The 12,448-nt window shown below is 43.8% G+C and overlaps 2 protein-coding genes across 2 annotated transcripts; both read right to left on the bottom strand.

Annotated features, from left to right (window-relative positions):
* Positions 1-449: 449 nt before the first annotated feature.
* Positions 450-5,237, bottom strand: LOC118312742 (nuclear distribution protein nudE homolog 1-A-like). Its single transcript, XM_035637594.2, has 9 exons — positions 5,076-5,237; positions 4,602-4,725; positions 4,341-4,494; positions 3,738-3,886; positions 3,362-3,498; positions 2,201-2,377; positions 2,015-2,100; positions 1,731-1,885; positions 450-1,141 (listed from the first exon to the last, which is right to left on the bottom strand). Exons 2-9 carry the CDS (start codon positions 4,688-4,690, stop codon positions 1,048-1,050), a joined length of 1,041 nt encoding a protein of 346 aa, XP_035493487.1. The 5' UTR covers positions 4,691-4,725; positions 5,076-5,237; the 3' UTR covers positions 450-1,047.
* A 782-nt stretch (positions 5,238-6,019) lies between these two features.
* Positions 6,020-12,367, bottom strand: LOC118312741 (pannexin-1-like). Its single transcript, XM_035637593.2, has 6 exons — positions 11,163-12,367; positions 9,199-9,320; positions 8,224-8,417; positions 7,201-7,702; positions 6,968-7,127; positions 6,020-6,836 (listed from the first exon to the last, which is right to left on the bottom strand). The coding sequence occupies exons 1-5, from the start codon at positions 11,341-11,343 to the stop codon at positions 6,978-6,980; spliced, it is 1,149 nt and encodes a 382-aa protein (XP_035493486.1). The 5' UTR covers positions 11,344-12,367; the 3' UTR covers positions 6,020-6,836; positions 6,968-6,977.
* Positions 12,368-12,448: the final 81 nt, after the last annotated feature.

Genomic DNA, 12,448 nt, shown 5'->3' on the forward strand with positions numbered 1-12,448 from the left:
ATTTTCACATTTATAAACCTTGCGCACCAGAAAATAGCAGGTCAACGTTAAATAGTTAAAACAAGTCTGTGCAATGGCAGGAGGGAGGCGACGCAAAAATGACCGAGTGACATTTCCTCACTTTTCAAAGCATTGGAACATAGATCACAGATTTTCACAGATTATTTGAACTATTACCGCAGAGCAAGGTCAACAAACGGAAGAGGTAACAGCATTTTTGGAAGGCGGCGAAGGCTAAAACCTCAACTCGTGGCAGCAACTAATTCGTAACATTCTCAACTAAATTTTTTGAAGAAATAACAAAAAAAAACAACAGCTTCTAGCCCCTAGTCGGCCTCTGTGAGTTACAAGTCAATCGATGTCAGTCATTATTAGAACTACATTATTCAAGCCCATCGTTTCAAGAATAAAGAACAAATGTGTTAATCACTGAAATTTTTACCATGTCATATCATTTAACCCATCACTTTTATTTTTGTTTTCACCTATTTATCACAACTTTGGTTTGGACTTTGTCATAAACACAATATTTGCCCATTTGGATCTTTGTATGAATGACACTGGGGTTTTTGGTCCCTTAACCAGTTTCACTACTGGCTGTTAAAAGTGTAACTTGCTCTAATTTGAGTCCCTACTTCAATTAATTCGTGAGCACATGCATCAGCCACCTTCAAATGTGACCCCCACGTCCCAAAAGCCCCGTTGTGCTCGATCCTTCACTGAAAGCAGTTGTCACAGAGTAGTTTTCAGACACCTTCCGACCACAGTGTCAAAGATATAGTATGTGATAAAGTGTGAACAGCAGGTTCCACATTTCTTGATTTTGTACAAAGCTGCAGCGCTGTTTCCTATGACGGATATGGTGCCTGAGGCAGCAGAAGTCCATGTGCTGATATTGTGGGGCATGTGCTAGGACAGTGGCTTTCTTGTTCAAATAGTTCAGTCGACATGTTGCGACAAGGGAAGACGGCTCACTTCAAAGTCCCATTGCTGTAGTTTATTGAAAGGGGAGGGGGGGTGTTATTGAGGTTACTGACGGAGGGCGTCTCATAGCAGGATCTTGACTCCTCCCTGTGGAGATTGGGCGCCCTGGGAGGACCCTCTTGGAGGAGCTGGTCCAAACTCTAACCGCTTCACTAAACTGCAAGACAAGATGTTGTCAATAATACTTTTTATTCACAATGACAGATCCTGTAAAATATAAACAACACTGTATGCAAACGGCTGTAAACGTGTCTTAATTTACATATTTACTCCAAGATTCCTGTAGTTTTCTACCTGGGACTTATTCTCATAATTGTGCCCAAGGGTCAAGATAACGTGTCACTTGTCATCTCCAATGCCAAGATTTAGGAAACACCATCTCTGACAACAGAACAAGCATAGACCCCGATTGAATTTTCCTTTTATCATTTCAAAATCTTGCACGAGGCTCACACATTCAGTTAGTCTGAAGAATAAAGCGAAACACATTGTGTTCTTTTGATAACAAAACATTTAGCATCACTGCACACAGTGCTAACATTAATGTCTCAACTGATCCTATTACAGCTTATGATCAAACACGCACCCTTGTACATATGGGACAAAGGTACAAGTTAAAAATATGGGATAGATACTCTCTAACCAGAAGAACTAACTTTCTATGTAATTATTGAAACAAAAAGACAACACACATAATTTCTTCCTTTGGTTAGACTTTAGACTTCCTCGCTGTTTTTTTTCCTCACCTGTCGTACAAAGGAGGGGGGCTCATGCTGGCGGTTTGGACATCGGGCCTTGCTTCTAAACCCGAGGGACTACCGGGACCAGCTGGAAGCGCAGGCCTGCTAACAGGCGTGTCGTACACAAAGTCTCGACAGGATGCCAACTTGGACTCCAGATTCTGGCAGGGATTTTCAAAAATATTTTCAGTCAGCTCACGCATGCAAAACCCCAGACTGGAAATAATGCTATTCAATGAAAACACAGGTCTGTGAAGTATTTAGAGTAGTAGAATTATTAAATATCTTACTCCGACTTTTCTCAGCAGCTCCCCTACGATGTTGAGTGCAGATATTCTAGCAGACGTAGTGAGTGGAGTACCTGTTAGACCGTCACCTGAAACAGAACCAACGCAAGCAGCAGGTAAACACCGTGCATTCCAACAAAGTGGGTCGTTTTATTTATTGGGGTAGTTCTTCAAACTTGTTCTGTTCACCTCGTCGGATACTGGAGGCAGGGGGTGTGGCGAACGAGCTGAGCGGTTTGGAGGGCGTGATGGGGAAGGATGGATTAGCAGCCGAGGCGCACGGCAGATCTGTTCGATCTGTGTCTTTGCCGAGGCTGCTGGACGGACGTCTGTCCTTCTGACGTACAGCCAGCTCCTGGCGGAGATCTGCCAGAGAGAGATAAACAGGGTCCGGGTCAGCTTTTGATCAATGACTGAGATTCTAACTGTCACGTGTTAAAAACAATTGTTTTCATTTCATTATGTAGAATAAAATTTCAAACAAGTCACATCAGCTTTGTATTGACGCAAAGGTTCGAATTTAAAATTCATGTAACAACGAGAAAATGTCAAGGACCTAGTTCAGTAAAAGATCGTGTCTATTTTTAAAGACACAACACAAGGTCTACAGCCAAAAACAAGCTGACTGCTGACATGCTAATTCTGCATTCTGCAAATTCTAGTCAATTTTTAAACCCCCCCCAAAAAACATCAAAAGACTGAAAGCAACAATCATTTGACTCTCCTTAAATACCAAGACTCCCAATTGAGAGTATTCTCTAATAAAAAGGTTGCCACTGACAACAGCACAATTGGCACTGTATGTAGTGTATATATAGAAGAAGAATACAACTATACAGAACATCAGCTGTGGGGGAAAACATGAGGAATTGGCAGAATATAGTCATGGGATTTATTGACTTAAAGGGACAGTTAGCGTATTAATCGAATACACGTTTTGTAAAAATCTGGGAATATTTCCCCACGTTCCGCTAGCTGTCTCTTCTGGGTATGCCAAAAAGAATTCAGGTTTTTCTGCTCAGCTCTATAAATGAAAACAACAAAAAATGGTGCAGAGGGCACCACACAAGACTGTGTTTGCAGTTTGTGAACATCAACTCCCCGACACCTCAAGAGACGTGCTAGCGAATGACGTTACGACTCCGGGGTTTGGGCCTCATGGTTAGCGCGTTCGTCTCCCATACCCGAGGCTGCGGGTTTGAGCAGCCAGCCAATGCAGTGAAAAAAAATGACAACATCAATGAGAGAAACAATCTTTCTCCAAAACCTTTAAATCCACTATCAAAAACCACTGAGTCCGTTGCTGTAAACCTTAGAAGCCGCAGTGAGTGAACATTTTTGCGCGTCTACCTCTGGCTTCATCCTTGAGCCTCTGGACGGACTCGAGCAGGTTCTCCTTCTCGTCCAGCTCGCTCTCAAGAAAGGCATTCCTCTCGATGACTTGGTTCATCCGCTGCTCAAAGTCCTCCAGTGACATGATGGTCGCCCTGGAACCAACAGAGAGGACGAACCGACTTAAAGGTAACAAGAGCTGGATTTGGTGTGTGTGTGTGTGTGTGTGTGTGTGTGTGTGTGTGTGTGTGTGTGTGTGTGTGTGTGTGTGTGTGTGTGTGTGTGTGTGTGTGTGTGTGTGTGTGTGTGTGTGTGTGTATAGGTTTAGCACACTGTGGTCTAACTGCTAAGTTAACTGGTGCGACAGTTACATCAGATTTCTTCAGACACTGACCTCTTGGTCCTCTCCAGGTCGTCGTTGGACTGCTCAAGCTCTCGGATGTATTTCTGCAGGTGATCTCTCACCGCCGTGGTCTGTGCCAGATCTTCCTCCATGGTTGAGATGTGCCTCAAGGCGTCCGAATGCTGCGCCTCAAATTTTTCCTGCAAGCATCACACGGGACATCGGGTTAACTTACAGTGCCACTTTTTTTGCTGAGTCGTGGTGAACATTATTAGCCACTCCGGGCCGCCAGCGCATCTTAATAAGAGGATTTGTGTGTTTGTTGAGACAGCAGCTGAGGCACAAAAAACAAACAACACACTTCATGTTCTTTCATCTGGCTCCTTTAGCCATCAGCACAATCTTGTTTTTCCGCTGGTTCCATCAATGTTCTTTCCCCAGATGAACTGAACAAAAATAGCAGTCAGCTGCTTAGAGCGGGGCAGCAATCTCCCTAGTGGCGATGAGACAATGTGTTCGCCGGAGGCGGTCAGCTTGCATGTCTGTGTCTGCCTGTCCGCCTCTCTGTCTGGGAGAAGGTACAGTGTCTGTGTCTGTGTCTGTGTGTCAGTCACAATCTGGAGCTCTGTCGAGGATGAGGTCTATTGCTCCAACCTTGATGTTTTCCAGCTCCATGCGAAGTCGGTTGTTGCTGAAGAGCAGCTCCTTGTTTCGCCCCTCGCACTGCTTCAGCTCCGTCTCCAGCTCCGCTTCGTAGTCTCGACTCATCTGCTGGAACTCCTGCAGCTCCTCCTGAGCCTCGTCGGCCCTGGGGGACGAGAGGGCGATCACATGAGTTTTCCACGTCCTCTATGACGGGGACTGACAGCATGTAGCTATGGCAGATCGTGTTTTTTCATCGTGCGAGTGTGTTACCTCTGCTGGTGTCTGTCCGCCTGCTCCTTCCAGAAGCCCAGCTCCTCTTCGAGGGAGGCGAACTTGTGCGCTGTCGTTGGCTCTACCATGTCTGCTCCGAGTCAGAATGATGGGGTGGAGATACCTGACGAACGCACAGATCGTATTGGAGCCGTTACTGATGCGCTGCAACTCGCAAAGCACCAAACTGTTTCTGACAGCAGATGCTAACGCGGTTGGTCGTCGCCGACGTGCATTTTATCCCCGAACACTGTGGCCCAGACACGTGATAACTAACACACCTCCCCGCGAGTGACACAACGTAAAGTCAGGAAGTGCATAGAAGCGAACAGCGGTGTAACGGAAACTGCACATAACTTCAGCAAGCACCTTCATACCTTCAGTTGGTCGGCTAAGCTAACGTAGCTAGCAAGGCGACTTAGCCTGTGTGAGTTTCCCCCAAAACAATGTGACACGGTGACCGGGCGGACTCACCTGCATAGGACGAGGCGATCACGACACACCGATGGTAAACGGAACGGATTTCCTAAGTGATATAAATGTCCCTTTTGAGCATCAAACGTATTGTGCGAACTAATCTCTTGATTACGATACGACCGGTTAAGAAGGAACTCGACTCGCCAATCAAATACAAACGAAGCTTCGGTTCTCGAACGCCATTGGACGGCGCAGATGACGTCGGCGAGTTTTATCCAATCATATGCTCGGGAAAAAGAAAACTCAACGCCACCGCCTGCCGTTGTTTTCCCTTGTTGCAGCAACAACAATGAGGTGCCACCGGACAAGCAAGTGGAAGATTAGTATCTGACTTCAGTTATAGTTTTGTGAGGTGTCTCTAAAAATTTCTTTCGCCTCATTTACAGATACAAAAGAGCAGATTAGAAGCACTAATGTTATCCACAAAAAAGTTAATCCAGTGTATTATAGACTCAGGATCAAGTCCCATCTAAAACTGAACTTTATATGATCATATTCGTTGCAATATAATAATTTGCCTTACATTACGTTGCATGGATGTAACTTTTTAGCACTTTTTGGGATAACTTGCCTGTACTAGACACACCATTGGGATAGGCTGATTGCACTGGATGGAAACCATGTGGAAGGTTTGGAGCAACAAATGGAGGAACACCGTAAAGTGCTTAACATAATGATGATCTGTTATGAAAAATTTTACTATGTAGGATTGATTGTGATGTTAGGTGGCAAAACAGGGGTTAGGGTAATGGTTGTGCATTCATTGCAAATAAATAAACAAAACACGTCCTTTTTTTGGTTCCCATAAAAAGTTTATAAAAAACACCTACATCTACTATAGTTATTATGTGTATCACATATGACATTAGAATACTAATATGATATGTACTATAGTATTACTAAAGGATGGAAATGAAATGAAACACCCCATAATGATATAGTTCAGATAAAAAACATTATTTAATTGTTTAAGGACCCATGACAGCCTGGAAGGTCTTACCTCTGACAATAATTGATGTCAACGTTTCATTTCTTGAAATTCATTCACACCTTCATGTAAAATACAGAGCTGCCATCAGTCTGTCAGTTTCGACAAAATCAGGGTCTTGCTTCACTTTCAACATGCACCTACAGTACAAAGCTTGTTAATATCACATTTACATACTCATACATAACCACATGCTTTCCAGTCCACATGAATGATCTCCAGTGGTTCTAATAATACCTAACATTGATGCTTTTTCAAGCCTACTCTGGGTGGACAAAAGTCCACGGATCACTACATCCTCTACATTCCCCGCCTAAACTGTAGCACTGTAAACACTTATCAAAAATCTGAAAAGAAGGCTCTTGCACCTGGAAAATTTATTTCAGTCTAACAACCATGGCTTATATTGTAAATAATGACTGGAAGGCATTTCAAATCCTGAGAAAAGTAACATGTAACATAGAACAAGAACATTTTTTAAAACACAGGAATGTTTTTGTAAGTGTTGTTTCAGACCTGAGTCCCTTGTCCCAGGAACTACTCACATACATTAGAAATATGACATCTAAGAGGTAAAATGTCTTTTGGCCGAACTACATAATGTGCAAATGAGTACAGGCCATTTCTGTTTACACATGTGTAGGTTTAAAACACCACCAGCAGAATGCAGCATGAAAATAAGTGCACATGGTCAACTCCCATTTCTTCTTTTCCATCACAGCAGGGCTTATCCTCACTGGATCAGTTATTTATTAACGAGCCAGAGAGGTCTGAAGGAAAGAAAAGTTTAAATCCACAACATCATCAACCTATATCACAGATGCTGGCATGCACTGTGCTGCAAATTCACTTAACAGAAACATAAGCAACACAACCAAGTAAATGTAATGTGCTCCCTCACCTGAGAGGATTCATTCTTCAGCTATGTTAGTGTCCTTGTTGTCCTTGCGCGAGCACGTATTCTTACTGTCTAAAACGTCCGTCTTCACCTGACCCAGGGTTTGCAGCAGGCACATGGTGTCGAACCCCTCGTCACCAGCCTCTTGCAGTAACTCAAGCACCTGTAAATAAAACATTTTAGTGAACTGTGTGAAACCACCATACTGGTCCGACAGTAACAGTCCTGTGACCTACCTGCAGACACTTAAAAGATTTGAGTTGACTCAGGTTCTCCTGCAGGAACAGCAGATAGATGCTGAGGTCGTTGTAGAAGGGCGTGACCACACCCAAAGCACCAAATCCTGGCAGCATCTCGTAAGGCCGGAGGAAGCCGGAGCTCTGACGTGCTGGTCCCAGAGCAGCGTAAGCCACCAGCGGAGCCAGAAGCACATACACCACCAGGTTGAGGTAGCTGAGAAGCCTGAAGACGCCCACTGCGACGAGCTTGCACTGGACGGCAGACGGCACCATGCTGTCGTTCTTCAGCACTCCTGTTCGCAGGTCGCAGGGGAACTCGTCGGTGAAGGAGGCCAGCTGGATGTAGAAGCCGAGGTAGAGGCAGGCCAGCAGGAGGATCAGCAGGGTCAGGCCCCGGCACGCCAGGTACTTCACCACGAGGCCGTGAGAGAAGCGCTTGGTCTTCAGATACTGCTCCACTAAAGGGTATTTGAAGCAGCCCTCAGTCAGGTCCAGAGCACTGTCGTAGAATCAAGGCACATGGGCATTCAGCACGAAATAAAAACACATCAGTTGTTTCAAAATGAATACAATAAAATGTACCAGAGAAGAGAAACACACGACAATAACATAATCATCTGAAAGAGACACACAGCAAGAAACAGACAGCTTGGATCAATCTACACAGGGTAAGTTATGGAATATTTTTAAGTCCCCTGTGAACAAAGCCTTCTCTTTATCTTACACAACCTATAGATTACCTCTCTAGCTGTCATTTGCAGAAATTTCTTGGAAAATGTGTTTTTCGCTGGAGATTCCCTCCCAAGTAATAATCCCACCATGCTTGGTAAAAATCTGTCCATGCGTTGCTGAGTTATTTTGTCCACAAATGCACACACACACACAACACACACACACACACACACACACACACACAGAGGCGAAAACAATGCCATGCTTGCTATGTTGGCGCGCAGGGGGATAAATGTCTGAGAGGGAAATAGTGATTGAAACTGGCGGCAGGGATCACATGACGTTTACCTCTGGGTGTCCTCTGGCTTATCCTTGCTGGACGCCAGATTCTTTGCCAGTTTGATGGCCCGATTATAAAAGCGGTCCAGCTCCTCCATGATGAAGTTGAGGTCGGAGGAGAGGTGCGGAGCTGCCGTGAAACGCCAGAAGAGGGCCGGGATGTACATGAGGATGGCCAGCAGGAGCAGGATGTATGGAAAGAACTGAGTCAGTCACAGGAAGGAGAAGACAGAATAGAAGAACACATTAGATAAAGAAGACAAAAATCCAACTTTCATTTATATATAAATATATATATACGCATTTTTTGCACTAATTGAGAAAAGTGTATTTATAGTTTCAAAACCCATTCGTCAGCGTGCTAAGAAAATGTAATGACACATAGAGAAGCAGTCACATGTACATCTTTAGAGCAGCTTTGGATGCCTTAATTTGGGATATTTATGGATATATGTTTGGTCATTCTTTAATTCATCCATCCATCGTCTACCGCTTTATCCATTTAAGGGTCGCGGGGGGGCTGGAGCCAATCCCAGCTAACATTGGACGAGAGGTGCGGTTCACCCTGGACAGGTCGCCAGCCTTTCGCAGGGCCACATACAGAGACGAACAACCATTCACTCTCACATTCACACCTACGGTCAATTTATTGTCTCCAATTAACCTAACCCCATTCTGCATGTCTTTGGACTGTGGGAGGAAGAACCCGGAGAGAACCCAGAGAGAACGCATACATGGGGAGAACATGCAAACTCCACACAGAAAGGCCCTGGTTGGTTTGAACCGGGATTCAAACCCAGAACCTTCTTGCTGTGAGGCGAAAGTGCTAACCACTACACCACCGTGCAGCCCATTCTTTAATTGATTAATACTATTAATTCTGAACAGCATTAAAGCTTAAAAATCCCAACAATATCCACATCAAACTTTCATCTCTCATCCTTCTCCCTGGCAGTGTTCGCTGACGTGACGTCTGTACTGTACCTTGTGCAGCCACAGCGGGGAACTGTCGGCCTGTTGCTGCACTGCAGCCCAACAAAAAGAGTCCACATACGCAGCCTGTCTCCAGGAGAAGTTAGTGGGAGGGAAGCAGCTGATCTGGGTACCTGGACGAGGAGAGTTACGAATCAGGTGACAGGCATTTTTGGTAAATCAGCTAAAACAAACAGGGAGTGCGACAGTTGTCGGTCGCCCGTCCTCTGCACTCATGGACTAATTGGTTGCTGGGCTGTTGTCAGCCTACTTGTGTCAATAATTACACTATGCCCCATTGTGGGGGTACAATTCATTCAGGCATGTGCAATTCACAAATGACCGAGATAGTCATCGGTGTATATCGTATAATATCTTCTGTGATTTTTCCATTGATGACATTAAATCCATCATCGATCAGTGCTATAAAGTACAGTATTAGTCACAGTGCTACCAGTTATATAAAATAAGTCAACCTTTGTTTGTGAGGGGCATTATTATCATTGGTAAATGCTTATGCTTAATGCATGCAGGGGCTGCAACTAACACTAATTTTAATTTTCAATTAATCTTCCAATTTTTCCTAAATTTGTTGTTTAGTCTATAAACCTTCCTTCAAATTGCTTTTCTTTGTTCAAACATTTGTCAAAAATAATATAATTTTTACCAAATTTAATACTGACAAAATTGTCCAAACTTCACATGGGTGAAGCCAGAACCACCGCAATGTGAGTATTCATCTAATTGATTATCTAGTTAATTGTTGCAGGTCTATTAGGAGCCAACAACAATCAGACTTTAGTTTGCTCAACTTGCATTGTTACATATGAGATAAAGAAAACAATGCACTTGATGGCTCTAGTTCAGCTTCATCCATGTCTATATTCATCATATTGTGTCTCGCAGTCAGACTTGCCGTCTGAACTCTGATGTATGAAAACAGGCAACATCTCTGTTTGTAGATATTTTGACATGGCACAGTAGGAAAAACACAATTGTAAATAATAAAATGAATGATGGCTGATTTGGCTTCTTTGTTTTCATGTCTCACTGTCACCCTGAGACATGGGTTATTAGCAACACCTGATTTAGTAAACTTTAATTTTATGTATGACACAAAAACACTTTTAAAACCTATAGGCTTTACACACTATGAAAAGTCAAAATGTCTGCTGTGAGAAAAAAAAACGCCTATCCACACCCCATATTTCTCTAATGGAACCATCCTCTTCCTCTGAGTGGCTCACCCTTTGTGGTTGTGAAATGGATGTGGTATTTAATAGAAATGTCTTTCTGTCTCAGAAGCACGATAAAGGTTTTCTCAGAGCCTGCGATGACATGACATCTTTAGCAGGACTGGCAGTACTATGGCAGACAATAATAACAACAACAGACTCTGGCCATTGTGGCCTCTGAAGACTGTGTAGATTAGTCAAACATGCTGCATTGTGTGTTCACACCAAGGAGGGCGTCCTGAGGACAAGAGTGAGCAGGGTCACCATCTGTTTGTTTGTGTGAGATATTCTCCTGACACCAGTCAGTCCATGTGGCAGCGGCTTATCTGTGAGGGCTTGGTTACAGTGCAGGTAGAAGAGTTTGTCTTTCCATCATCATCATCATCATCATCATTATCAGCATCAGCAGCACACTATCATCAGCAGCAGCAGTACACCCTGGGTGGGTGAAGCAGAAGGGTGGAGACTTGGACCACACCTTCTCCAGCATTCACGCTGCTCTCTCTCTCTCTCTCTCTCTCTCTCTCTCTCTCTCTCTCTGGCCATGTGCTGAATGTAAACCGCTACATGCATGAATGTCACTGTGCCCATCATCACTGCATCTGAGTGTGGTTTTCAATTAAAAACACAGACAAAGATGATGAAGAGACAAAGACAGCTCCGCCAGGATGTGCACTGACTTACCGGACCTGTGTTTTTCTTTAATATTTCTACATGATTCTAAACTGAGAGGTTGCTCACCAACGGACACCTCCTGGGCGAAAGCGAGCGAGATGAGAAACAAGGGCAGCCCCACCGCCAGGAACGTGACGATCTTGTCCACCGCCAGCTCCAGACGCAGCCCCTTGTACTTGGCCTCCGCGGGGTCCTTCAACAGAAAGTCGGAAAACACGTACTCCGTGGCTACGTGGGCAATCGCCATGACGGACTGGGGGGGGGGGGGGGGACAAAAAAACCCCGCCGCCGGTGTTGTCCGATAACTGATGGAGCAAGTCCTTTTCTTCTCAGAGAGCCGAAAGAGAGCTTGCGTCCGTGGCTCGGACGAATGTAGGGGTTCCCGCTGTGGAAAAATGTGAATAGTGTATGAAACACTGAGCCGTTATTGTTAACCCGTCTCCTTTCAACAACAACTGGGACCTGCCGTGCCGTTACTGTACCCCAGACATCACAGACGGGGCGGCTGCCTGCCTGCCTGCCTGCCACCAGAGGGCGCTGCTGGGCCAATAGGTGCACCTGCCACAATATCCCCACTTATTGTAACCCACATTATGAACACTAGAGCTGCAACAGGTAATCGATTAGCAATCGACCACAAAAGTAATCGCCAACTCTTTTGATAATAGATTAATTGGTTCAAGTAGTTCTTATCAAAAAAAGGCAAAATTCTCTGATTTCAGCTTCTTCAATGTGAATATCTTCTGGCTTTGCTCCAAAACTGTGGACAAAACAAAACATAAGAAGTGGATCACTGCTGATGCAGTTGGTTGAGTTGGAGAATATTCTAATTGTTTTAATTGCTGGTTTATTCTGGAACAACGTATTATTTTATATGGTTATTATACTGTATATGTGTGTTTGTCTTGAACGAAAATACTAATCTGAAATGGAACTGGTAAACAGCTGTCAAGTAGTGGTGTAAAGAGAATATCGTTTCACTTGTGAAATTTTGCAGAGAAGCATTTGGAAATACTCAAAAGTCTATACATCGGTAAATATACAGTTACTTTCCAACATTGATTTTCAATACATGTTTACTTTGAAGAAATTGTAAAATACGTCCAGTTCAGAGAGGAGCCCAACTACTGGTGTATTTTACCTGGTGATGAATGCTCACCAAAACAATGTAAACCCAAAATTCAAATTAATAAAATTTGAATAGAGCTAAAAAAAAATAAATACAAAAAACAAAGATGTTTGTATCGTATATTGCAACTAGGACTAGATGATAGATAGATAGATAGATAGATAGATAGATAGATAGATAGATAGAAATATATATTTTTAATGTTGTCAATATCAGACTATCC

The sequence above is a fragment of the Scophthalmus maximus genome, chromosome 8 (assembly GCF_022379125.1).
Source record: "Scophthalmus maximus strain ysfricsl-2021 chromosome 8, ASM2237912v1, whole genome shotgun sequence".
Classification (NCBI taxonomy): domain Eukaryota; kingdom Metazoa; phylum Chordata; class Actinopteri; order Pleuronectiformes; family Scophthalmidae; genus Scophthalmus; species Scophthalmus maximus.